Source organism: Micromys minutus, assembly GCF_963924665.1.
Source record: "Micromys minutus genome assembly, chromosome: 12".
Taxonomy (NCBI): Eukaryota; Metazoa; Chordata; class Mammalia; order Rodentia; family Muridae; genus Micromys; species Micromys minutus.
The window spans coordinates 34,150,448-34,172,677 of record NC_137981.1 but is presented as its reverse complement, the minus strand read 5'-3'; the positions used below and the strand labels follow the sequence as shown (position 1 = coordinate 34,172,677).

Genomic DNA, 22,230 nt, shown 5'->3' with positions numbered 1-22,230 from the left:
TGTGCTATGACCCCAGCTTTCTTTTCTGCTCTCTTCAGAAACTATTCCTTTCAAAAGGAAATTTTAGTGAACTGAAATACAAAACGTCTTTACAAAGTAGAAGGTAAAAACCTCACTGTATTGTGGAAACACTTTACTTTCAGACACACACACACACACACACACACACACACACACGTACACACACACACACAAAACTGGGGGCCATCTGACACTCAAATTCTCCTTTGAGGATAAAGGAGGGGCAAGGAGGGGAGGGGAGGTACGAGGAACAGCAGCCATGACAGACACTGCAGCTTCTGTCCTGGTGGCACAAGGCCTATAATCCCAGCACTTGAGAAATAAAAGCGGGAACGCCAGGAGTTCGGTCATCCAGTGACATGGCAAGTTAGAGGCCAGCCTGTGTCATATAAGACCCTGTCACAAAAATGAAAATATGTGTTGGAGCAACGGTCAGTGGTAAAGTTCCCTTGCTGTTCTCACAGAACCTGAGTTCTGTTCTCAAGACACACACACAGCCATGTGGCTCCCAATCCCTATAACTCCAGTTCCGGAGGATCTGATGCCCTCTCTTGGTTCCCACACATATGTCAAGTGTGCAGACTCATGCAGACACACACGCATACATTTTTAAAAAGAATAAATCTTTTTAAGAGTTGTTAAAGAGGGTTTCTATCTTATTTAGCTGAAAAGTCACCCCTGTTGAGGCAATGGTGGGTCTTTCATCTTTCTCAGGCTTACGAACAGTACACTGTCTGGACAGTCCATATTCTGTTCCAGTCAGTGGCCACCTAATTTTCCATTCACCTCTAAGCTATTGTACAATACTCATATTTTTAAGGTATTGTCAGTTCCACTAGCTAATAAGTAGTTCTTCATTTAAAAATTTTTAAAAGAATTATTTATTTTAAGTATTTGAGTACACTGTAGCTGTCCTCAGACACACTAGAAACATCAGATACCTTTACAGATGGGTATAAGCTAGGATGTGGTTGCTGGGAAATGAACTCAGGACCTCTGGAAGAGCAGTCAGTGCTCTTCACCTCTGAGCCATCTCTCCAGCCCTAAACAATTTTAAGATCTATTTTTATTTTACATGTATGAATATTCTGATCGTGCATGTCAAACCTACTACTTATGTGCATTACCTGTGGAAACCTGAAGGGAGCACCAGATGCCCCTGAACTGGAATTACAGATGCTTGTGCAGTACCATGTGGATCCTGGAAATCGAACCCTGATCCTGGACGAGAAGCCAGTTCTCTTAACTGCTAAGCCATCTCTTCAGCCCTGGTCCTTCAGTTTTAAATTTCTATTCCGGACTTCTAGCAAGACTGGGCACCTTTCCTGTATTTATGAATTATCTATCTTTGTCTTCTAGGAACTCCTGTTTCTAACCATTGGTTTCTCCTCCTTTCATTTCTACGCCTCTTGTAGGCTGGGTAAGAACTGTTCACCAAGCTGCACCAGCCCTCCAGGAGCTCATTTTAAACTTCAGCTGCCTTTTCTGGGCGTATTTATCACAATGATCCTCTGCGTATGTGGCTTGTGGTGTCTGTCATGCCGAAGTCTCACTCTTTAAGGCCCTTTGGATTCTGTGCTTCAGTGCTGTTAGGACAGCCTCTCCTTCCTACCTTGAGGTCATAAAGCACCCTCCTCTTATGACTTCTAAGAAGAACTTTTATTTCCCCATTTAAACCCTGTAACACATTTCTATTCATAACTTGAGATAGACAGAGAACAATACACTCCTCCTCTCCACAAACCGCTGACCAGTGGAGACAGACTGTATACACAGTGGCAGAACTGAGGACACCTGACATGTTCAGGAGCAGACAGCGGGGACATCCTCAGACAGTGCCACCGCTGAGGCATGAGAAGGCCATCCCATGGGGATGGGACACGCCATGATCCTGTGGCAGCAGAGGCTCTGGCTTCTGCAATGGATTGCTGTGCTGGACAAATGCCTCAGATACTCCACTTAAGACTGACTTCATAGTTGGGTGTGGTGGTGCACACCTTTAATCCCAGCACTCGGAGGCAGAAGCAGAGGAAATCTCTGTGAGCTCGAGGCTTGTGTGGTCTACAAAGTGAGTTAGCTCCAGGACAGCCAGGGCTGTTACACAGAGCTGTAACTCAACAACAACAACAAAGACTGACTTCCCATGCCTTGTTTCCTAACCACCTGTGTCAGGTGGTTAGGGTAAAACTTAAAACAACGGCAGAGCTGCCATAGCCTGAGTTCCCCAGCAGAGGGCAGCAGTAGGAACACGGGTTCTCCAGCCTCCTGACTGAAGCACTACCTCCACAAGACTGGAGTTTGTACCTCTGTAGCTGGTCCTTTCACTGAGAGCCAGTTTCCCCAGTGCCCTAACTTTGAGGAGCTTAGAGCCAATTGTGCTGAACGATCCAGGCTGTCAGGATAGGCTTTCGTTCGTGTAAGAAGTCTACACAAATGCTGATGCCAACTCAAGTGTCCCTTAAGCTGCTCAACACAGCTCAGACAAGGCGGTGAGTTGGTAGGGACACAAGAGACTGTGAGAGAAGACAGACCTGTCCTGTTTCCATTATGGCTGCCTCCAGGGCACAGGGGTAAAACCCTGAGTGAGGAGGTCTTGCTTGCTGTATTCCCTGCCCTGCCTCCCTCTCTACCTCCTGGCCTCTGCCTCACTACAGCCTCGGAGAGCCATCAGCTCCCACAGAACAGCATCCAGACCTTCAAAGAGGCCCCCAGGCCCCGAGCATTTCTCAACTTCTCTCACAAGGGCTCAGACTCAAGCCTGTACTTCATCATCAACAGCCTCACAGAAACCAGGGAGAGCTGCAGTCACGTGAATTCCTGAGCACTGGAAACGATGCTATCTGCCAGTCTAGAGAGTTTCCTGTTCATCATTAGAAGATTATGTTCTTAGTGGAAGGTTACAAACGTACACAGAGACATGCTTACTTTTCTGTTGCTGTGATAAACAAAAGAAAATAAAAACCCACCCTGGCCAAAAGCAGCTTAGGAGCGGAAAGGGTTTACTTGGCTCCCAGCCGCAGGCTGCAGTCCACTATAGAGGGGAAGTCAGTGCAGAAACGTGAAAGACCATATCCACAGAGCAGAGGGCGAGCGAGCACGTGACCTTTGCTCGCTTGCTCTCAGCTAGCTTGCCTCACTCCGTTCAGGGCCTAGCATAGAGAATGGCGCACCCCAGAGCAGGCTAGGTGTGAAGGTTTGAATGGGAATGGCCCCCATAGGCTAACATATTTGAATGCTTGGTCATTAGGAAGTGACACTTCTTGAGAGAAATTAGGGGGTATGGTCCTGCTGGAGTGGGTGGGGCCTTGTTGGAGGAAGTGTGTCACTGGGGGTGGGTCTTAAATGCTCAAGCCAGGCCCAGTCACAGTCTCCTCCTGCTGCCTGTGGATGTGGATCCAGATATAGAACTCGCAGCTGTTTCAGCACCACATCTGCTTATATGTCCCCATGCTGCCTGCCATGAGGACAATGAACTAAACTTCTAGAACTGTAAGCGCCAACTAAATGTTGTTCTTTCTAAGAGTTCTCTGGGTCACCATCTCTTACAGCATCAGAACACTGACTAAGACACAGGGTCAACGAACAATCGAGGCAATTTTCTATAAACATAACCACAGGCCAACCGATCCAGACAACCTCTCATTAGACTCTCTTCCCGGTGATTCCAGGCTGTGTCACGTTGACAATTAAAACCAAGCAACACACACACAGATACATACACACAGATACACACATACCACACACACACACCATACACTCACAAACACACACATATAAAGACACACACAAGCATGCACACACATATACAGAGACACATACACACATATGCATAACACAAAGACACATACACAGGTACACACACAAATATACATACCACATTATACTTACACACACAGATACACACATACCACACCACACATATACACACACATGCACACAGACACACACACAGGTATACACACAGATACATATACATACAACACCACATATATACATGCATGGTACACACACATACATACACGTATTCCACACCACACACATATACACATGGTACACACACAGATGTGCATACATACCGTACCACACATGTTGAGCTTCCCAGCTAGACTAATAAAAGAAAAATATCTGGGCTACCTTGGGAGGAAAGCCAACTTTCACAGATAGAAAAAGAGCATTTTAAAACTAGACACAAAGCAAAGAGAGCAGAAAGTTAAACGATCTGGTAGAATTGATTTTAAAAATGTTACTTAGATGTGGATAATTTATAACAATCACAATTTGAACATATACACATGCTACACCACACACACATACACATGGTACATACACACATGTACACACACAGGGCCAGCAAGCGACTCTGTGTAAAGGCACCTGCTTGCTGTGAAGCCTAGCGTCCTGATCTGAGTTCACAGTAAAAGGGGAAAATCAACTCGAAAGCTGTCCTCTGACTCTCACACATGTCCTATGATAGCACAACTAACATCCCTAACTAGTATAGAGATAGTGTCATAATAAAAAATGTAATATATGCACAAGACAATGAGATACATTTGTGTCAACTGAAACAGTATGGCAGGAGTTCTGACTAGTCAACACACAGAACGGAGGTCAGATACCACTAACAGTAAAATAGTACAGGTTCAAAAAATGGACAGTGTAAGGTAGCCCATGATACATTCACTGTAGAGTAAAAAATCAAGTGCAAATTTAGGAGAGAAAAAAAGCTCCATGCGTGTGTTACACATAAAAGAGGGAGGAAAATGTCACAAGAACATGTACACATGGTAGAAGTTGGTTATTTCTGCAAAGTAAGACAAACTCATTTGGGGGTGACTTCGTTGCTGCTTTTAGAATGTCCTTCTTTTAACCAAGGACTATGAGTTGGTTTAGTAAAGGAAGAATGGTACAAAAGCCCCTGGAGTTTGCTTTTCGAACCTAGAGCTCCTCAGCACGCCTGCTGCACCCCCAGAAGAATCCAAGATGACCCATTTCCCACCAAGGAAATGGAAGAAGGGCCAGCTCTCAACCTCCTCCCCCACACTCGCACACATAGGACAAAGCACCTGTCCGAAGCTCTCAAGGGACAGAGGCCCAGGCCCAGGCCCACCTCTCTCACAGGGGGTGGCCTCATTTTCTCTGAGATAAGTCATACAGAGGACTAGAAGGCCCCACAAATCCCTCCAGCAAACATGCAAGTCAAACAGCACCATTTACCCTGCAAGGGCCTCTTCAGGTTTACAAGGCGTGGGAGGAACCTGGCAACAAAAGTAGCCTTGTCCAGTGAGTCTGACCTTCGCCTTTAAATCCAGTGGGGAGCAAGCCTGTGCCATCCCACGTCACCTGCTCCCTCTAGAGGTAGCCTTCCCACTTCCTGGGCAGCCTCTGTAAGGGTGAGAAGGGCAGCCAAGTAGAACAGGGGCCCAGCAGCTCACAGCCTCCACTGCCTCCCCTCTGGTAACCTAACCTTCTCTGTTGCTGGGTTTCCAGGCTGAAAGCACAGTCTAATCAACCTGACCTGGGAGCATCTACGACCAGGACCAAGTTCAACACACCTACACAAGCCTGGCCACCAAAGGCCACAGATATCCCAAAAGAAAAGGAAGCAAATGAAACCATAGGAGTAAAGGAAGGAGAAAGGCCTTCCCATGTGGAGTGAGCAGGAAAGGGAGGAGAGAGAATGGGTGGAAATGTGTCTGAATGAGTGTCATCATCATCATCATCTTCACCATGTATTTTGACACAGTACCTTACTATATTGCTCAGGCTAGCCTAGAACTCATAATCCTTTTGCCTCAACCTTCCAAGTGCTAAGATTATGGTCATGGGACACCATGCCCAGTAAAGGATTTTGTTTTTTTAAATAAAATTTGCTAAATGTCTTACTTTCATGTGGAATGACACCCCACTGAAAGGCCAGACCATACTGTACCTTTTTGTCGGTTTACTATGGACATCTGATCACTTCTACACCAGGGCTGCTCTGAACAATGTTACTCCAATGCTTGTGTCCTACTTCCAGTTCTGGAAATGGCTGGGTCACCTGGTCATTGCAGTTCAAACTTCTAAAGAATGGCTTCTCACAGGGTTACCCCCATTTTACACCACCAGTAATGTCTGAGGAGCCTCATTTCTGCCCACCCTCTAAGAAGTCACTTTTAACTCAGAGTGAACTCACTTGGAATAAAAGCCGTCACTGGGTACCACACAAACAGAACATGGGGTAAGCGCATTAGACCTGGCATAACTCCACCCCACCACACTCACGAGACCCAGGATGCTGCCCTGAGACAGTCCCGGTCTCACACCTCAGTGTGGCTGTGGGACTTCCGCTTGACAGAGATGCAGCCACTAGCACAACCATATCAGAATCTCTCAAAGAGTGGCTAGGGGTGTAGCTCAGTGAGCAGAGTGCTTATCCACAACCACAAATCTCTCTCCCTTCCTCCCTCCCTCCCTCCCTCCCCCACCCCTCTCACACACACACACACACACACACACACACACACACACACACACACACACACACACACACACCAGGGAAAAGACTGACTTGTTGCAGTCCCTCCTCTGCAGCAGGAGGAGGTAGTGGGCCCTCCCTGTTGTCTACCAGGCTCTGCTGCTCTCACCCTTACTGCCCCTCCCAGGAAACCTTTTCCATCCTGAGACTTACTGATCCTCTGCACAGCTAAACTGGATCACACAAGACTAAGTCCCTAAGAAGAAGGGCTCCAAACAAAGCCTCCTGACAACTTCAAATGCACTTCATAGCTCCCTGCACTGAGTCTACCCTAGGCTCTTCATAGAGGAACTGAACAGAAAATGATTAATCCAAAGGAACACATTTTCAAAAGAATAGAGTAATAAATAGGGGGAAATTCTGAAAATGGCCTCAGGATCAATCAATAGGAGGCCAGCTAAATCAACTGTGCCGCTCTTCCAAAACTCAACACTGCCTAAGGAAGGGAGTTTGTCCTCAGAGAGAATAATGCACAGGATCTATTCTGCATGACTTCCTGTTGTGAGATGAATCACCTGTGAATCGCTCTCCAAACACAGTCACACACCTGCAACATGCTGGGTGTCACCTCTGTGCAATGACAGAAACAAGCTTTCTTTTCATCTATAGGCTGTTCATGGTCGCTCCTTTGCTATTTCTTACAAGACACATTTTAAAGCTATGTTCCTCTGATTATTATTATTATTTTTTTTTTGGACAACTGAATCTTGCAGCCATTCACTGACACAGACAGACCAGGACAGGAAACTGCACATGGGGGGGGCGAGAAATCAAACCAGCTGGGGTGGAGAACTGTGGGGAAGGAACACAGGACCCAGAAAGAACAAAAGGGGGTGGTATGGTGAGAGTGGCTACAGAGGGGGGAGACACAGAGGACCTGCAGAGTAATGGCCAGGAGGTGCAGCACATGGGGACTTGAGCCTGTAATCCTAGCACCCAGGAGGCTAAAGTAAGAGAAAGGCAAGCTCTCAGGTAGGCCGGGCAATGTTGAAAATAAACAAAAACAACTTAGCTAGAACTGGCTGTGGTCGGTTAATTCTGGATGCATTTTAAAGGGGAGTTACAAACATGAAAAGAAGGGAAGAATGGTTGTGGGCTAAGCTCAAGCACTGTGTATAGGTGTGTGTGTGTGTGTGTGTGTGTATGTGTGTGTGTGTGTGTGTCTGAACTCAGTTATTGCTGACATCCTTCCTACTGCAATGCTCTGGGAAGGGTGACATCCTAGCATCTACTCACACACTAAGCACTCAAATCTTGCTTTGTTTGGGAGGTGGGGGGTTGGTTTTTGCTTCCAACTAATGACATCACAAGAGAACCTGGACTTCACTGTGCATGCAACCCCAGATAGCCTTCTACCTCAGCTGGAATTAGAGAGATGAGACCCTGTAGATGGCAGATATATCCTCACAATACTTTTAAATATCACTTTTCCCCCATTAAAGGGAATGAAATATGCTTTGAAAAGATAAAAATATGGCTAGTACTAGAGGCTAGAGAGAAACTCTAAAATGATCCTGGGATAGCTTGTAAGCCAGACGCCAAGGAGACAAAAAACTACAAGTGGCTTGTCAAAAGAAAGAAGTAAGCCTGAGGGTCCAGTACTGGCCAGAATAAGGCTACAACACGGAGTAAAAGAGAGGAGAGAGGTAGGGAAAACGAAAGGGCGAATGGAGGCCAGTTTACAGCCGAGAAGCCTGGAAACAGCAGCTTTTGAGTGACCAAGGAGGACAGACCACGACAGGCAGAAACCTAGCCACAAACCACTGGACAGGGAATACAGCAAGGCTTCCCTCATAGTCATCAAAGACGGGCAGACTGAATCAATCTTAAGATCAGACCACCTCAAAACAAGGGAGTCCTATAAGACATCTGCACAGCAACCTTCAACCACGTCAAGGTCATGAATGTCCGAAGCCTTAAGAGGGAGACCAGACAACGAAGGTTACAGTGTAGCACGCCAGTCTGAACCTGGTCCCTTACTGAAAAAACACATTCGTAAGAGGACCAGAAAGATGAGGCAAGAGGAATGGAGATAAGAAATGGGCGAGGGGTGGAGGAGATAATGAGTGTGTTATTTGCACAAAGATGTCAGAAGGAAAATCAATACTCCATACAATGAATATATACTGTAAAAGAAGTCCTGCTGCTGGCACAGCTGCACTGGGTCTGACTGCGTGGTGACCAGTTGATGCTGACGTTTGCATTTCTGACATAAAAAAAAAAATCCGTGTTTGTATTTGGGGTGAGGAGGTATCAATCACACTGGTAACTATCTTGGGTGTGGGGCAGGGGTTTACTCTAGCATGCTTGCAAATATCCTACAAATTTATAGTAATTTCATAAGTAGTTTCAGAAGATTTAAAAATCTTAAGTCAGCAGAGAGCAATACAGAATCTTGCCAGATAAGCGGGTGAGTTGAGACCAAGCACACCAGCTCTGCTATTTGTCCCTTAAGGACTAAAATCGCTACGGGGAGAAACTTTTCCCTCGAAGGCTGAAATCTCCCACCCCTCCCCCATTCTGTCCTACACCCTTCTTCCCACAGCACTGGCCACCAGTCAGCTTCAGACTGCAAGCTCCAGGGAGGGAGAATCTGCCAATAAAACACACAGAAAACAGGCCTGGCAAACTGCTATCTCAGGCTTCTGCCAGTGGGAACCGAGAGTTGGACAAGGTGAAGAGATCTCCTTGGGATGCAGGGAACGGAAAGAAGAAAGGTCACATGCCATCCAATGTGATGACAACGAAGCCACTCACTTGACATTTGCATGGGCTCTCTTCCTTACAACCTGCTTTCCACCTGGGATGTCACATGACCCCTACACACCAAATGAACCACAGGGCCAGAAATACCCCTAATGGCAGGCAACCGTGATTATGTGAGTAGTCGGTCTTCCTCCTAGGACTGTGGCTTCTAGCAGAGCAAGGCTGTTTGCCGATATTCAGGTTCCTCAAGGGAAGCGGGCTTCCCAGAAATGTTTGTAAATAGTCACACAAATGAGCAATTGGGTGCAAACTCTTTGGGTGGCTGTATGAGGGTGATAGGTGAATGTATGAGGGAATGGTGAAGGGGCAGGTAGGCAGATAGATGGGCAGGGAAGTGGTCCACTTTGGCTTGCCCCTGGCTGCGGAGTCCTACCTGCTGCTGCTGGGCCCGGAGGTCACCTATCTCCTTCTGGTCCTCCTCCCTGAGCCGCTTCATGTCCTCCCAGGACTGCTGCAGCAGGTTCCGCTCCCTCCGCAGCTTCCCGTTCTCACGTCTCAGCATGTCCACGTCATCCTTCAGCTGAGTCTGGTCACTCAGGAGCCGGCTGTGGAGGGTGCTGAAAGCCCACAGAAACATTTAGTCCTGACCAATTTCTCCCCCACGCCCCATCTCCAAGTACCCAGTTCCCCAAAGAGGTCAAGACAGTGGCTATAGGAGCCAGGCCTACAGCGCTCAGAGGAGGCCAAACCCAGAGAACAAGTAAACTCCAAAAAGAGCTCAACCCCAATTCGGAAAACCCCAACATCAAAAGGAGTACAAATATCCCCGAGGAAAGGAGTCCCAACCTATGCCTCTATGCCCTGGGGCCTAGTGCAACAAGGCAGGTAAAGGTCAAATTCCCTCTGGGGGAGGTCAGGAGCCCCAAGGAGAGAGCACCCAATCTGCCTGTCCCATTCAAAGCTGTAGTAAAGCCCCAAGCCAGAGGTCTTAGGCAGGCTGACCCCTGCCTCATGTTTTAAATCTCTCTTTTTTCTTAATCTGCTAACTTCTAAGACTGATAAGACAATGCTGGGAGGAGCTAACAATCTCTTTCATACTTAGCAAAACTGAGTCTAAGAGGCACAAGTCCTCTTGCTAAGTGGGAGAACCAGAGCCCTGGACTGTCCTGTCCACAAACGGAGAAGGGCAGAAGGTGGCTACTTCACAAGTGCGGGGGCCTCTCCCAGCACAACACTCACTGATAGAAGTCTGTCTCCTTGGCCACCTCCTCGCACCTCTTCAAGGCGTTGGTGTGCTGGTTCTGTAAGCTCTGCAGGTCCGACATGGCCCGCACACACTGGATCTTTAGCCTCTCATAATCAGGATTCAGCCTGTGGTAGGGTCTGGCCCCAGGAGTAAAGAACCCCATGAACACAGGCCTCAAGGATCATGTGAAGTCAGGCTGTGTACTGGACTACCCCAACCCAGGGGATGCCACATTCTGGCTCCCATGTACTATGACCTCCTGGTGCTTATGACATTTGTTATCCTGGCTTCAGGCAGCAGAGGCAGGGGTACAAATGGAGGAAGCCATGTCTTCTTGAGTTTCGTCAGGACCCCTGGAGGGGCAGACTAGCTCTCTACGCTCCCGGGAGTCTATGCCATAGGTCTGGGCTCATCAGAAACTATAACGATGCTTCTCCTGTCTTCAGAACAGGGATTGTCCACCTAAGGTGCCTATTATAGCATGGGTGCCTGGAACACATAATCAGTATTTCCAGGGAGGAGTCTCAACATCTGGATGTCTTTATAAACTCCCCAGGGCATTCCAACGTGGCGCCAAGGTGAGCACACAGGCCAAGAGCCTTGCTGCTCCAAGTGAAGCTCCAAGGCCTCAGCACTGGCAATACATGAAAACTGAGAGAGAAGCAAATCCTCAGGCCCTGCCACAGCAACCTGACAGCCAGGGTCTGGAGGGGGAGAAGGGAACCTTGCATCCTGTACTTCAATAGGCTGCCTGGGGAATGCTGGTACGCGGCTCCCTACAGCCGGCTGAGCAAACGCTTTTGCGAAGGGAACAGACACTAACACTCCCAAGAACATGTTCTCCGAAACAAAAGGATACCAGGTGAAAGGTACCGTTTTAAGAGATCTGTGTGCCACAGAGAACTCTAGCCATGCGGTGCAGCAGGCTGTGGTCTTCAGGGAGTTAAGCAGCATGGGGCCTTCGGAGACAGTGTATGTGTGTGCATGCCCGTGAGCACATACACACTCAGTACACACGCAAACGGTGAGATGCAGCCGAAGGAAGATACAGCGTTAGGCTTACTGCCTCAGCACTGAAGGGTTGACAGGGCCAGAGAGCGCCTACCACAGTGACCTGTGAGGCAGGCACCAACGGCAAGTGGGCTAACCAAGCTCCTCTGTCACAGCCTCCTACAGCTGGCCTAGCACAGAAGCTACTGCTTATCTGGGTTACCTCAAATGTATGACTGAGACACACGTATAACCCACCTCAACCCCTAACTTGTGTGATTTAGGTCATAGGCTCTTATTTTCACTTGGGAAAGGCATAACACACACACATACACACACACACACACAGAGAGAGAGAGAGAGAGAGAGAGAGAGAGAGAGAGAGAGAACGCCTCCCCCAGCCAGGCTTAAGGAGGCACAGTATCTGGAGGACTCAGGACACAGGGTTTAAGGAAACATCCTGGAGCTGAAACCTCCAGAAACTGAGGAGCTAAGGAAAAGGAGCTTTGAGGTGACACAGCGGTGTCTGGATGGTCACTGGGGAGCTGGGGCAATGACTACCTTTTGTCAAAGGTGGCTCCATGGGTGGCGAAGGCCAGGCGCTTGCGTAGCTCATTCCTCTCTCGGGTCATCAGCCGTAGCTGAATGGAGAGGTTCTCAACCTTGTCATTGGCGGGCTGCTCAGTGAGGAGGGGTGGTGGGGATGGTGCCTTCCCTGTAGTCCCTGTGGGTAGGTAAGCACAAGTTGACACACACTCAGACATCACGGGTTGCTCAGCTACTCATGGGCAGTAATGAGCCCTAGGCCTTCCCATTGCCTACTGCAAGGTACCAAGTGAGACCAGGCCCTGCTGGCTGCTGCAGGGACACCCAGTCCTGCAAAATCGATCTCACCTCAAGCTCTCATCACAGACGAAGTTGACACCAGGGTCTAGACCATCAGGGGGGAAAGCACATATTTCTGATAGTCTTATGACCCTCCAACCATAAACTTATTTTTTACGGCTATTTCACAACTATAATTTTGCTAATCAGCAGTATCTCAGTTCCTAAGACCATTAGGAATATGTATTTTCTGATGGTTGTGACCCACAGGGTGAGACCATGTGATCCTGGCCAAAGATCCTGAGCATACCCATTCTCTCCCCAGCCTGGATTTCATGCCCCGTTTAGGGCACTAATCCTTACCTGACATCTGGACGTGCTCATTGTCACCCATGTGACAAAGAAGACAGGCCAGACTACCTGCCTCCAACCCCAAGCAAAGGCCTGAGGAAGAGAGCATATTGGACCAAAGTGAATACTCCTAAAAGCAGGGCAGCCCCAAGGTTGGCTGGGACCCACAAGCCATGTCCCCATCCTCTCTCACCAAAGTTAGACGTGCAAATCAGTCCCTACTGCAGATCCACTGCCTCCGGACCTGCCTAACCCAGCCTAGGCTGGCTGGCTTGGAGGATGCTGAGAGTTCACAGCTTATGTGCAGGTAAATCCTGAGACATCTGTAGTTAACCCACACCATGCCCTCATCTCCTGTGCACAGGACCAGAAGCGTATAAATGTCTTCCATTTTTATGAAGGACAACAATCACTGCTGTCTCTGAGCAGATTTAAATGGCTCTCTAAGAATCCAAAGACAAAACACTCCATCCATAAGAATTAGATCACGGTCCTTTTACGATTAGCCCCATCAGCATGTCCACCTGACCTCACCTAAGTCTTGGAGAGCTGGAGTGGGGTCAGAGGAACTCAGAGCATCCATCTCATTTTGTGGATGTCATGGGGCGAGGGAGTGTGACTCATCCCTGAGGTGTGGCACTTGTCTCCACAGGAACCAGACATTCAAAGAGCATGACATTCACCATCTATCTGAGGCCCTGACCAAACCCCTTCTGATCCTTGTTATCTGATGGCTCACACAAACCAAATGTCAATTAAGTGAAAAGTGAGCCTTGGCTCTTCCAGGGGCCCCAGGGAGGATGGGGAGTTCCATGTGACCAGAGAGAGATGAATTTGTCACGGTATGAGATGGGGGCCTCAAGCTCTTCTCTCAGCATGTTAGCACCCCAGCTGGAGGTTCCCCAATGCCTTGAATCTAATACTCATAAAATATATTCACCTTCATTGACTATGAACTTGACTGAGTCTAGAATAAACTAAGAGACATGCCTTTCAGTGGGTCTGAAAGGGCATTTCCAGGAAGGATTAGCTGAACAGAGAGGACCTGCCCCCCCCCCCCCCCCGTGGACTGCAGCTCTGAAATAAAGAGGCAGGGGTGGAGGGGGTGGGAGGTGCAAAGCTGCCGTGCTCTGCCTGCCTTTGCTTCTTGCTGGTACTGCCGTTCTTAACTGACACCAGAACCCAGCTTCTTTGGTTTTCAGGAACCCCCCAGGCCTTCAGCTCCAGTCCAGGAATACTAAAGGTATCCATCTTTGTGCACAGAGCAGCATCTGCTTTCGGGGATTCAGTGGAAGGACCTGAGCCCTGGCTACCCAGACACAAAGTAGGTGCTGACATCTAGGGCATGCAGCCAAGGTGTTCAGGCCCATATAGTGCCCCATCCTCACTTCATTCGTCTCCCAGCTGGCCACCACTGTTGTCCTAGCACTGTCCATGACACCCACAAAACAGACAGTGACACGTGGGCCCTCACCCCTAGCCCCAGACTCAGCTCAGACCTAGGCTTTAAGCTACACTGTATTGATTACCAATGAGACTAGACTCCTCTCATCTCTAAACTCTACTTTCAGCCCCACTGTCTTCTCCATCCCGTACCAGACAGAGGCACACGGGGAACACAGATGAGGTTGGTCAGGTTTGAGGACCCCAGCAAGAAGCCTCTCTGACTTAGTCTGATGACTACAGCAATTCTAAACCGAGAACTCAAGACGAAGTCCAAAATGCGCTCAGCCAGGAAGTTCTAAAGTAAACAAAGTGGTGTGGCAAATCCTCTCCAGCACCATTCAAGTGAAACAGTTTGTGGCCTGGGAAGACAGCTCAGTCAGGACACCACTTTCTTAACAAGCATGAGGAGCTGAGTTTGAACCTCTACAAGCCATGTAAAGCTGCCAAGCATCTATAAGTAATAGCAGTGGCAGGGGGCAGAGACAGAGGATCTTTGGGGCTGGTTGGCCAGATGGTCTAGACTTACTGGCAAGCTCCAAGTCAATAAGACCTTGCCTCAAATGAGGTAGAAGGACTCATACCAAAGGTTATCCTCTACGTCTTCACACATACCTACACCTAGGCATGTGTGTCCATGCATAAACGTATACATTTTGATTTTTTTTTTAGTAAAAATTTTCCCATGCTTTCCAGAATTGGAGAATGTGCCAAGGATGAGGTAGCCCTACCGTGCAATAGTCACCCAAAGTCTCCCAAACCTACATGACTGGTTGTTCTCCAACAAGAATACATAAGCCTGGAAACTGAAGAGGGGAGCTCCAGTGAGCTGCGGTCATGATGGAAGCAACTGAGATGAAGACAACTCCACGTTTCCCCTGCATGACGTCATCTCTGAGTTCACCTCTGACCAGTCCCAGGCGCTGCAAAAGTTGTTGGAGAAAGACGCCTACCCTAACCAGGAGGCTCCAGAGGCCTGGTCTGATGCACTCAAACTGACAAAAGGACAGATCACGTACTGCTTCTTGAAGAAGAGGCATGAGATGATTCTCAAGCAGTTTTCTAAGGCCCATAAACCCCAAAAGCCCCGGAAGAATTGGAAAATGTGCTGTCACAACTATACATCAAGAGGGACCATCAGGCAGAGCCCCAAAGAGTCCTCTCAAAATGACCCTGGATTCCCTGAAGCTTTGGAAGCCTTGAAGAGTCTGACCGAAGCAAGGATGGCATGTCACAGGATTCCTGACTTTTCAACTTCCTTGTTGGGACAAGGGGCTATTGGGATTTATGTCTACGGAAGGTACATTACTAATAAAGCTTGCATTCATAAAATCTTTTAAAAAATGCATATTCCTCAGTAGCAAGAGGAGCACCAGACCAGGCCCAGGACTACAGATACCACAGCCACATGCTGTGAGTGCTAGCAGCGGGAATGGTGGGAATGCAGCTACTGCTGTACTGAGAGGCCATGGTAGTGAGCGAGGGATAAACAGATCCCATTCTCCACCCTGCAAGTCCCCAGTCCCTCTGCCACCACATACTGCTTAGGACCAGTGGGCAGCTAGGCAGTGGGGGACAGCCATGTGGGCGGCTTGCTTCTTTCTCCTCATCCCTCAGTCCATGTTCCAGGTGACCCTGAGGCTCCTGCAGGCTTATTCACTGCAGGCTGCCTGTTTGACTTCAGATCCCTTAGTGTCAGAAACCAAGTAGAAAACTAGGCAACAGCAGTCAGCTAGGGGGACACCCAGGTGACCTGACGGCTCTAGGCCCTGGCTGCTGAAGGTGATACCAAGCAGGGACAGAACATGGGGAACAGGCTTACCAAACCAGACTTACAGACAGCCCAGGACCACCCAGAGCTGGTAGGAAGGACCTGGTCCTTCTCCTGGGCAACTGTTTCTTATAGCTCCTGAGCTGTACTAGAGAATGCACACCACCCACAGCTGCTGACTCTGAAGCCTAAGATAGCAAACATGAAAACACACATACACACACGCACACCCTCCTAGTGGTTCTGCTATAAAGTTTTGGCATCAGACATTTACTATACCTAAAGGTATCCCCTCTGGGTAAATACAGGTGTCTTCTGCTGGCCTCTTTCCGGAAGTAAGGGAAAGCGGGGAGCCCCCAGCACAGCAGCTGGAGCTTTGCCACTTCCTGGCTCTCTGGCCAGACACACTAATGCTCTGGAATCCTCCACTGGGATCTGTTTTTCAGGACACACTGCACCTTCCCCAGAACCATGCTTTCTTGCTATATTCACAGGCACTGAAAGCCAGCTTCCTTCTGCCTCTCTCAGGTCTCTCTGTGTCTGAATATGTCATTTGTCTCGACAGTGTGGCCTTGTGAACATGCTTAAGTGATCCTTATGGGCACTTCCTGATAGAGAAGAAGGTGCTCCCACAAGACTAGATAATGTCAAAAATGTAAGAATGTCAAGGGCTTCCCTGGGATACAAAAGACTAGGAGCTGGGGATCTAGCCGACTGGTAGAGAACTTGCCAGCACGCACAAGGCCCTGGGTTCAATCCGAGCACTGTAGAGACCAGTGCCATGGAGCATACACGTGATCTTAGCACTACTGTGGACAAGTCAGGGGGATCACAATTGGAGGTTGTCCTATGATGAGTTCAAGACCAGCCTAAACTATATAAGGTCCTGTCTCAAAAGATAATGAATGAGTGAATGAATGAATGAATGAATGAATGGATGGATGGATAAATAAGAAGGCTGTCAGGGAAGAAACTGCTGAGATCACAGGAATATTCCCTGCCTCCCTGCTGACTTGGCTCCTCCCCCAACAGAAGCCACACTACCCTTTCCAGAAACCCTCCCTGGAACACAAGGAAATCCCTCTGCACCAGTCCTTCCCACAAGCCAGGGATCCATCTCTCTGGTGAGTGAGAATCCTCCCACTACTTCCATCTGCAGGGAGCTGACTAGGAGTGTCTCCTCCCCACTTACTCGAGATGAGAAACAAAAGACTTGTGCAGAACTGGGTCAGAAGCTTAAGTGTGCACTAGGGAAGCTCTGCAGCACAGCTGACAATGAGGAAGGGGGGGCCTCAGAGAAGCCACAGCCAAGCTGATGAAAGCTATCCCCCAAGGGGCCTCCAGCAGAAGGACACTGTAGCTACCATGATGCTGACAAAAAAAGCTGGAATAGCGAACAAGCTCTCAGGCACCTAGAAAAAGCACAAAAACACTCCTAGGCAGAGTGTGGTACTCCAATCCTGGATTTAGAAAAATTCTGTTAAAAAAAAAAAAAGACAACACAGGCTTAGGATGTAGTACTTGCCAGTATGTACGGAGCCCTGTGTTTGGTCCCACCGCTAGCATAAACCGGATGTAGCATTGTACACCAGTAAGCCCCAGCACAAATCAAGTAGTGAAAAGAGGGTGAGTTCACAACCAACCTGGATACACGAGATACTTAGACTGGTTAGTTTTCATTTTTTGACTTGACACAAACAAGAATCACCTGGAGAGGGTCCCTCAATGGAAGAACTGTCTCACTCAGACTAGCCTCTGCCATGTCTCTGGGGAAACTCCCTCAACCCACTGTTGATAGAACTCTTCCTGGGGCACATGGTCCTGGACCGTATGAGAAAGCTAGCCGAGGGCAGAAGGGAAGGAGCCTTCCTCTGTGATTCTTGCCTCTGATCCTGGTTGAGTTCCTGAGTCCCTCTGTGGTGGGCTTCTAGTTACCTGGGAAGAGTAAGCCAAATGAACCCTTCCTCCCCAAGCTGCTGTTGGTCAGAGCGTTTGTATCACAGTGGGACAACGATGTTTCAGAACAATAAGAAAAGCACTCTATCTACCTCGTCTTAACCTAAGGCTCCTCTGGTGAATACAACTTGCTCTTCACCACTGTTTCATCTAGAGATGAAGCAGGAAAGTAGACGTCACATCTCCATTCTAAGGGCCTTTTCTTGCTGTTCCTAAGGTCCACAGAGAAAGGTCAAATAAAAGTGGGTATGTGGGGTTGGAGAGATGGCTCAGTGGTTAAGAGCACTGACTGCTCTTCCAGAGGTCCTGAGTTCAATTCCCAGGAACCACATGGTGGCTCACAACCATCTGTAAGAGGATCTGATGCCCTCTTCTGGTGTGTCTGAGGACAGGGACAGTGCACTCACATGAAATAAATAAATAAATCTTTAAAAAAAAAAAAAAAAGTGGGTATCGATCTGGCCTTATGGGCACCACCTCCCCAGAGTGCCAATGACAGGCTCTGCCTCTCTCTGGAAGGCACTGGCCCAGAGAACTGTCTAGCCCTGAGGAAGATTAGTCTGGTCTCCTCAGTGGACTAAATGTAGCCCATCACAGACATTGCGCTTCCCACCCAAGCCTGACTAACTGCCACCGTCAGAGTTTTTGACCATCAGATGGTCAGGAACCTGCACCTTTGTTGAGTGCTTAAGCATGCAGCTTAAGGGTCAGGCGTGTGCCACAGGCGCAGGGCCACACCAGTGACCCTGTTGTCCTCAATGACAAAAGATCCTTCCCAGGGCTTCTGAGGAAGGTGTCTTTGATCATATGGAGACATTACAAGAACTAGCTGCCTTGTTCATCTGGATTGTCACCTGTGACAACCAAGACGGAAACTCCGGGCCATAGGTGGCTTCTGAATCAATTCCATGTGACTCGTGTAATGGAGAAACTAGAAATGTCACTACATTTAAAGGCATTCAAACATAAAGAACCACTTTATGACCTCCATATTGGCCCCTGTAGCTCTGGGTGCTCTCAGATCTGGCAATGACAGCTCAACGGCTGTTGTAGGCAGTCTGCCATAGGCCTGAGGGGGCAGAGCCCCCTCCTCATGTGCTCCAGCCTGGTCACAGTCATGCCAGCTCTATGAGGTCACACATTTCCTCACTGGTTCACGGAGTGGGCGTGGCTGTTCAGCTGTGAACAGAAAAGAAGGAAAAGCAAATCTTGGTTCCTGTGAACTTGAGAGGACTGACCACAGGAATACAAGCTCTTGCATGAAAGAACTGGGCACAGCCAGTGCAGGCTGAGCTCGTGATGGGGCACACAAAGATTCGCTTTCAGCCTGTTCATGCCTCTCAAATATCTGGGGACCCTCAGCACAAGGGCCAACTTGCCTTCAGGTTCAGCCCATTGAGCTAGGCATGGTGGTATATGCCTGGAATCCCTATACACTCAGGGCCAACCAAGAGTTTGTAGTCAGCCTGTGCTACACAGAGACCCTTGCAGAAAAATATAAATCCCACCTTCCTGCTCATTCTCAAAATGCTGACGTAAGCAGTACATAATGTAAGGAGCAGAGCCTCTCTCTGGAACCCCTGTGAGATCATACATGTTGCTTGGAAAAGTGTTATTGCCAACTCAGAAAGACAATGTGACTGTGTCTGCAGTATTTACTGGAGAGAAGAGCACAAGACAGAGGAAACAATGGTTCACTTCACCCTTCTATTTAACCTACAGCCCCAGTCCTGAAAAGCCAAGCCCACAGTCAAACTGTAATTCCAGACTCTTTGGAACTTTCTTCCTGAATTCTAGACGCCAAAACAGCTATGAGGTGACTGTGCTCTTTTCAGATGTGGAAGTCCTGATCCAGGAAAAGGAGAATGTGAACCTTATTTAGAAATTTAGAGACAGAGTGTTTTACAGATGAGCAACTTGAGGCCACAGTGGACAAGACAGATCTTTAACCTGGTGTGATCACAGTGTCCTTAGTGTGCACACGCACACATGCATACATACAAGCACACACGCGCACTGTCCTGCGCACACACGCACGCACACAGAAAGAGACAGAAAGAAGAGGGGTGGGGGTGAGGGGGTGATTCAGGAAGAAGCCTACCATGAGACGTTCTGGCAAACTCTGTCCCAAACCCTTGAGAGCACAGGGCCTTGCCAAGTCTCTGATCTTGGACTCTGACCCCAGAGATCTGTGAGACACATTTCCATGGCTGAAGTCCCAGTCTTGGAGACTACACTAAGGCCATCCAGGAAGACACACTCCGAGCCTGTTCTCAGTAGCTGCTTGCCTCCAATCTTACTGCCCTCCCATGCTCTAAGAGATTATTTTAGTCTCTACCCTGAGATCTAGCAGGCCAAGGACCACACCTGCCCTACAAAGTGCCTGGTATGAAGTGTTCAGAATGTGTTTTCTACTTTGTGGGTTTTCTTTCCCCCCACAGTTTCACCCCCTACACTAGATAGGATTGAAAAGGCATAGACGAGGGAGAGAAACTGTTCTAGTTTATTTCTTTTTTGAGCATGGCTACTTACAAACTGTAGTCAAGCCCTCTGAATGACCAACCAACCCCACCTAAGGGGCCCTAGCATTTATGTGCTCTCAAAAAAGTCTCAGAATTTCAAATGGCATACGACTGAAGAAATTATCTTCAGCTGGCAAAAACACGCCTCTCCTAGAGCATGAGGCAAATCATAGCCAGCTGCTGTGGACAGTGCGAAGCAGACCCATATTCCCATACCTGGGATTAAAACAAAAACACATTCTTATAATATCTGTGTTTCTTAAAGAAGCCAAGATTCCAAAATTGCCACTTTAGCAAATGAACTGACAGGGGGTGTGAGCTCTAGCTGGTTTAGGAAACTGAGACATGGTACTTTCCCATCTCTCTGTAGCAGGGAAAACAGTGACTAGGCCAAGATCTCTTGTGCTCCTTCAAGTCCATAAACTCCAGGACCCCACTAAAGGTATCATCACAGTCATATAAAACTTTGGGGCTTCCCATAGAGGTATGCAACACGGGCAAAGGTCACACAGAGAAGCTTGAGAGGCTTAGAAAATCATATGGCCTCTTGTCAGCACAGAAACCTGAGTCAGGGCTGGTCTCACTCTCCTAGGCTCAGGGCAACATCCATTTCAGCATGGACTAGCTTCTTTCCCAGGACAGCACATGACACCTACTGCAGAGGACAAGCATGAGGGGTCAATCTTAACAAGCAGCTTTTAGGGGGCTGGCCAGACTCACTGCTCATACCCTAAAGAAGTAATAAAGAAGACAGATGTGTCTCCCACACCTACCTCCCTAATACCAAAGCCAGACTTCGGTTGACAAGGGAACTAGAATTGCACCCACAGAGGAGGAATTCACATATAACCAGATGGAAGGACTGCTGTCCCATGCCAGGGATCCCCTCCCAGACCATCTCCGCTCAAGATCCAATCCTCATCCCATCCACTGTCCCCAGAAAGGAAACACTCACCCACACTGCTGAGGGAGCTGCTGCTCTCCGAGTCTGAGGGCATGATGGACAGGACGCTGTAGGTGGAGCCTGGGGACAGAAAGCGAGACCAGTGTTACTAACCAGACAGGCCACTCATCCAAGCCTAAGCTCTGTTATGTCAGCCTGCTGCACCAGGCCTGGGAAGCTGGAGTTCAGGTCAAGAGAGAGATGTGGTGGGTAGTATCTGGACTTGGTGCCTTGTGCCCACCTTTCTTCTTCACACTCACACCCTGAGGCTCTGAACAGTTGGTAGAGGAAGTCCAGGCTACCAGCTGCCTTCTGTCCCACATGGCCATCTGAGTCTCAAACCCCAGAGAGGAGAGAACTGATTCCATAAAGTTGTCCTGTGACCTACTCATGCATACATGCACTCGCATGCCCATATACACACAAACATACACACAATAATAACAATAAAAATAAATTAGTAACCCAAGCAGTGGAGGCACATGCCTTTAATCCCAACTCTCAGGAGGTAGAGGCAGATGAATCTCTGAGTTCCAGGCCAGCCTGGTCTACAGAGCAAACCCCGGATAGCTTAGGCTACACAGAGAAACCATGGCTCAAACAACCAATCAATAAATCAATAAATAAAATGAGTAAGAAACATGGCTACAAACATAGCTCAAAGGGAAAGAATGCTTACCACCAAACCTGATGACTTGAGTTCAATCCCCAGGTCCTACAGATGAAAAGGGAAAAAGCTATCCCCTGCAAGTTGTCCTCTGACCTCTAGCCACATGCTATTACACTTGTAAGCCCTCTCCACACACTGAATACATGTAATAAAAATTTTAATAATAAAAAAATGAAGTAATCTAAAAACTTAAGAACAATCACAATGCCGCCAAAACCAAGGGTAGCACATTTTGTTCGGTGGAGGGGGACAGGAGCACTGGGAGC

General features: G+C 48.4%; 1 protein-coding gene across 2 annotated transcripts in view; it reads right to left on the bottom strand.

Moving 5' to 3' along the window:
- The window catches only part of DLG5 (discs large MAGUK scaffold protein 5), a 106,841-nt gene that overhangs the window by 43,449 nt on the left and 41,162 nt on the right, over positions 1-22,230 (bottom strand). Inside the window, exons 2-5 of one of the 2 annotated variants that reach the window (XM_080926709.1) lie at positions 21,307-21,375; positions 12,045-12,207; positions 10,487-10,630; positions 9,681-9,864 (exon numbers count right to left, since the gene is read on the bottom strand). In XM_080926709.1, coding sequence (XP_080782835.1) covers positions 9,681-9,864; positions 10,487-10,630; positions 12,045-12,207; positions 21,307-21,375 — 560 coding nt within the window. The remainder of the gene's footprint in view (positions 1-9,680; positions 9,865-10,486; positions 10,631-12,044; positions 12,208-21,306; positions 21,376-22,230) is intronic. The other variant, XM_080926710.1, reaches the window with a different exon arrangement.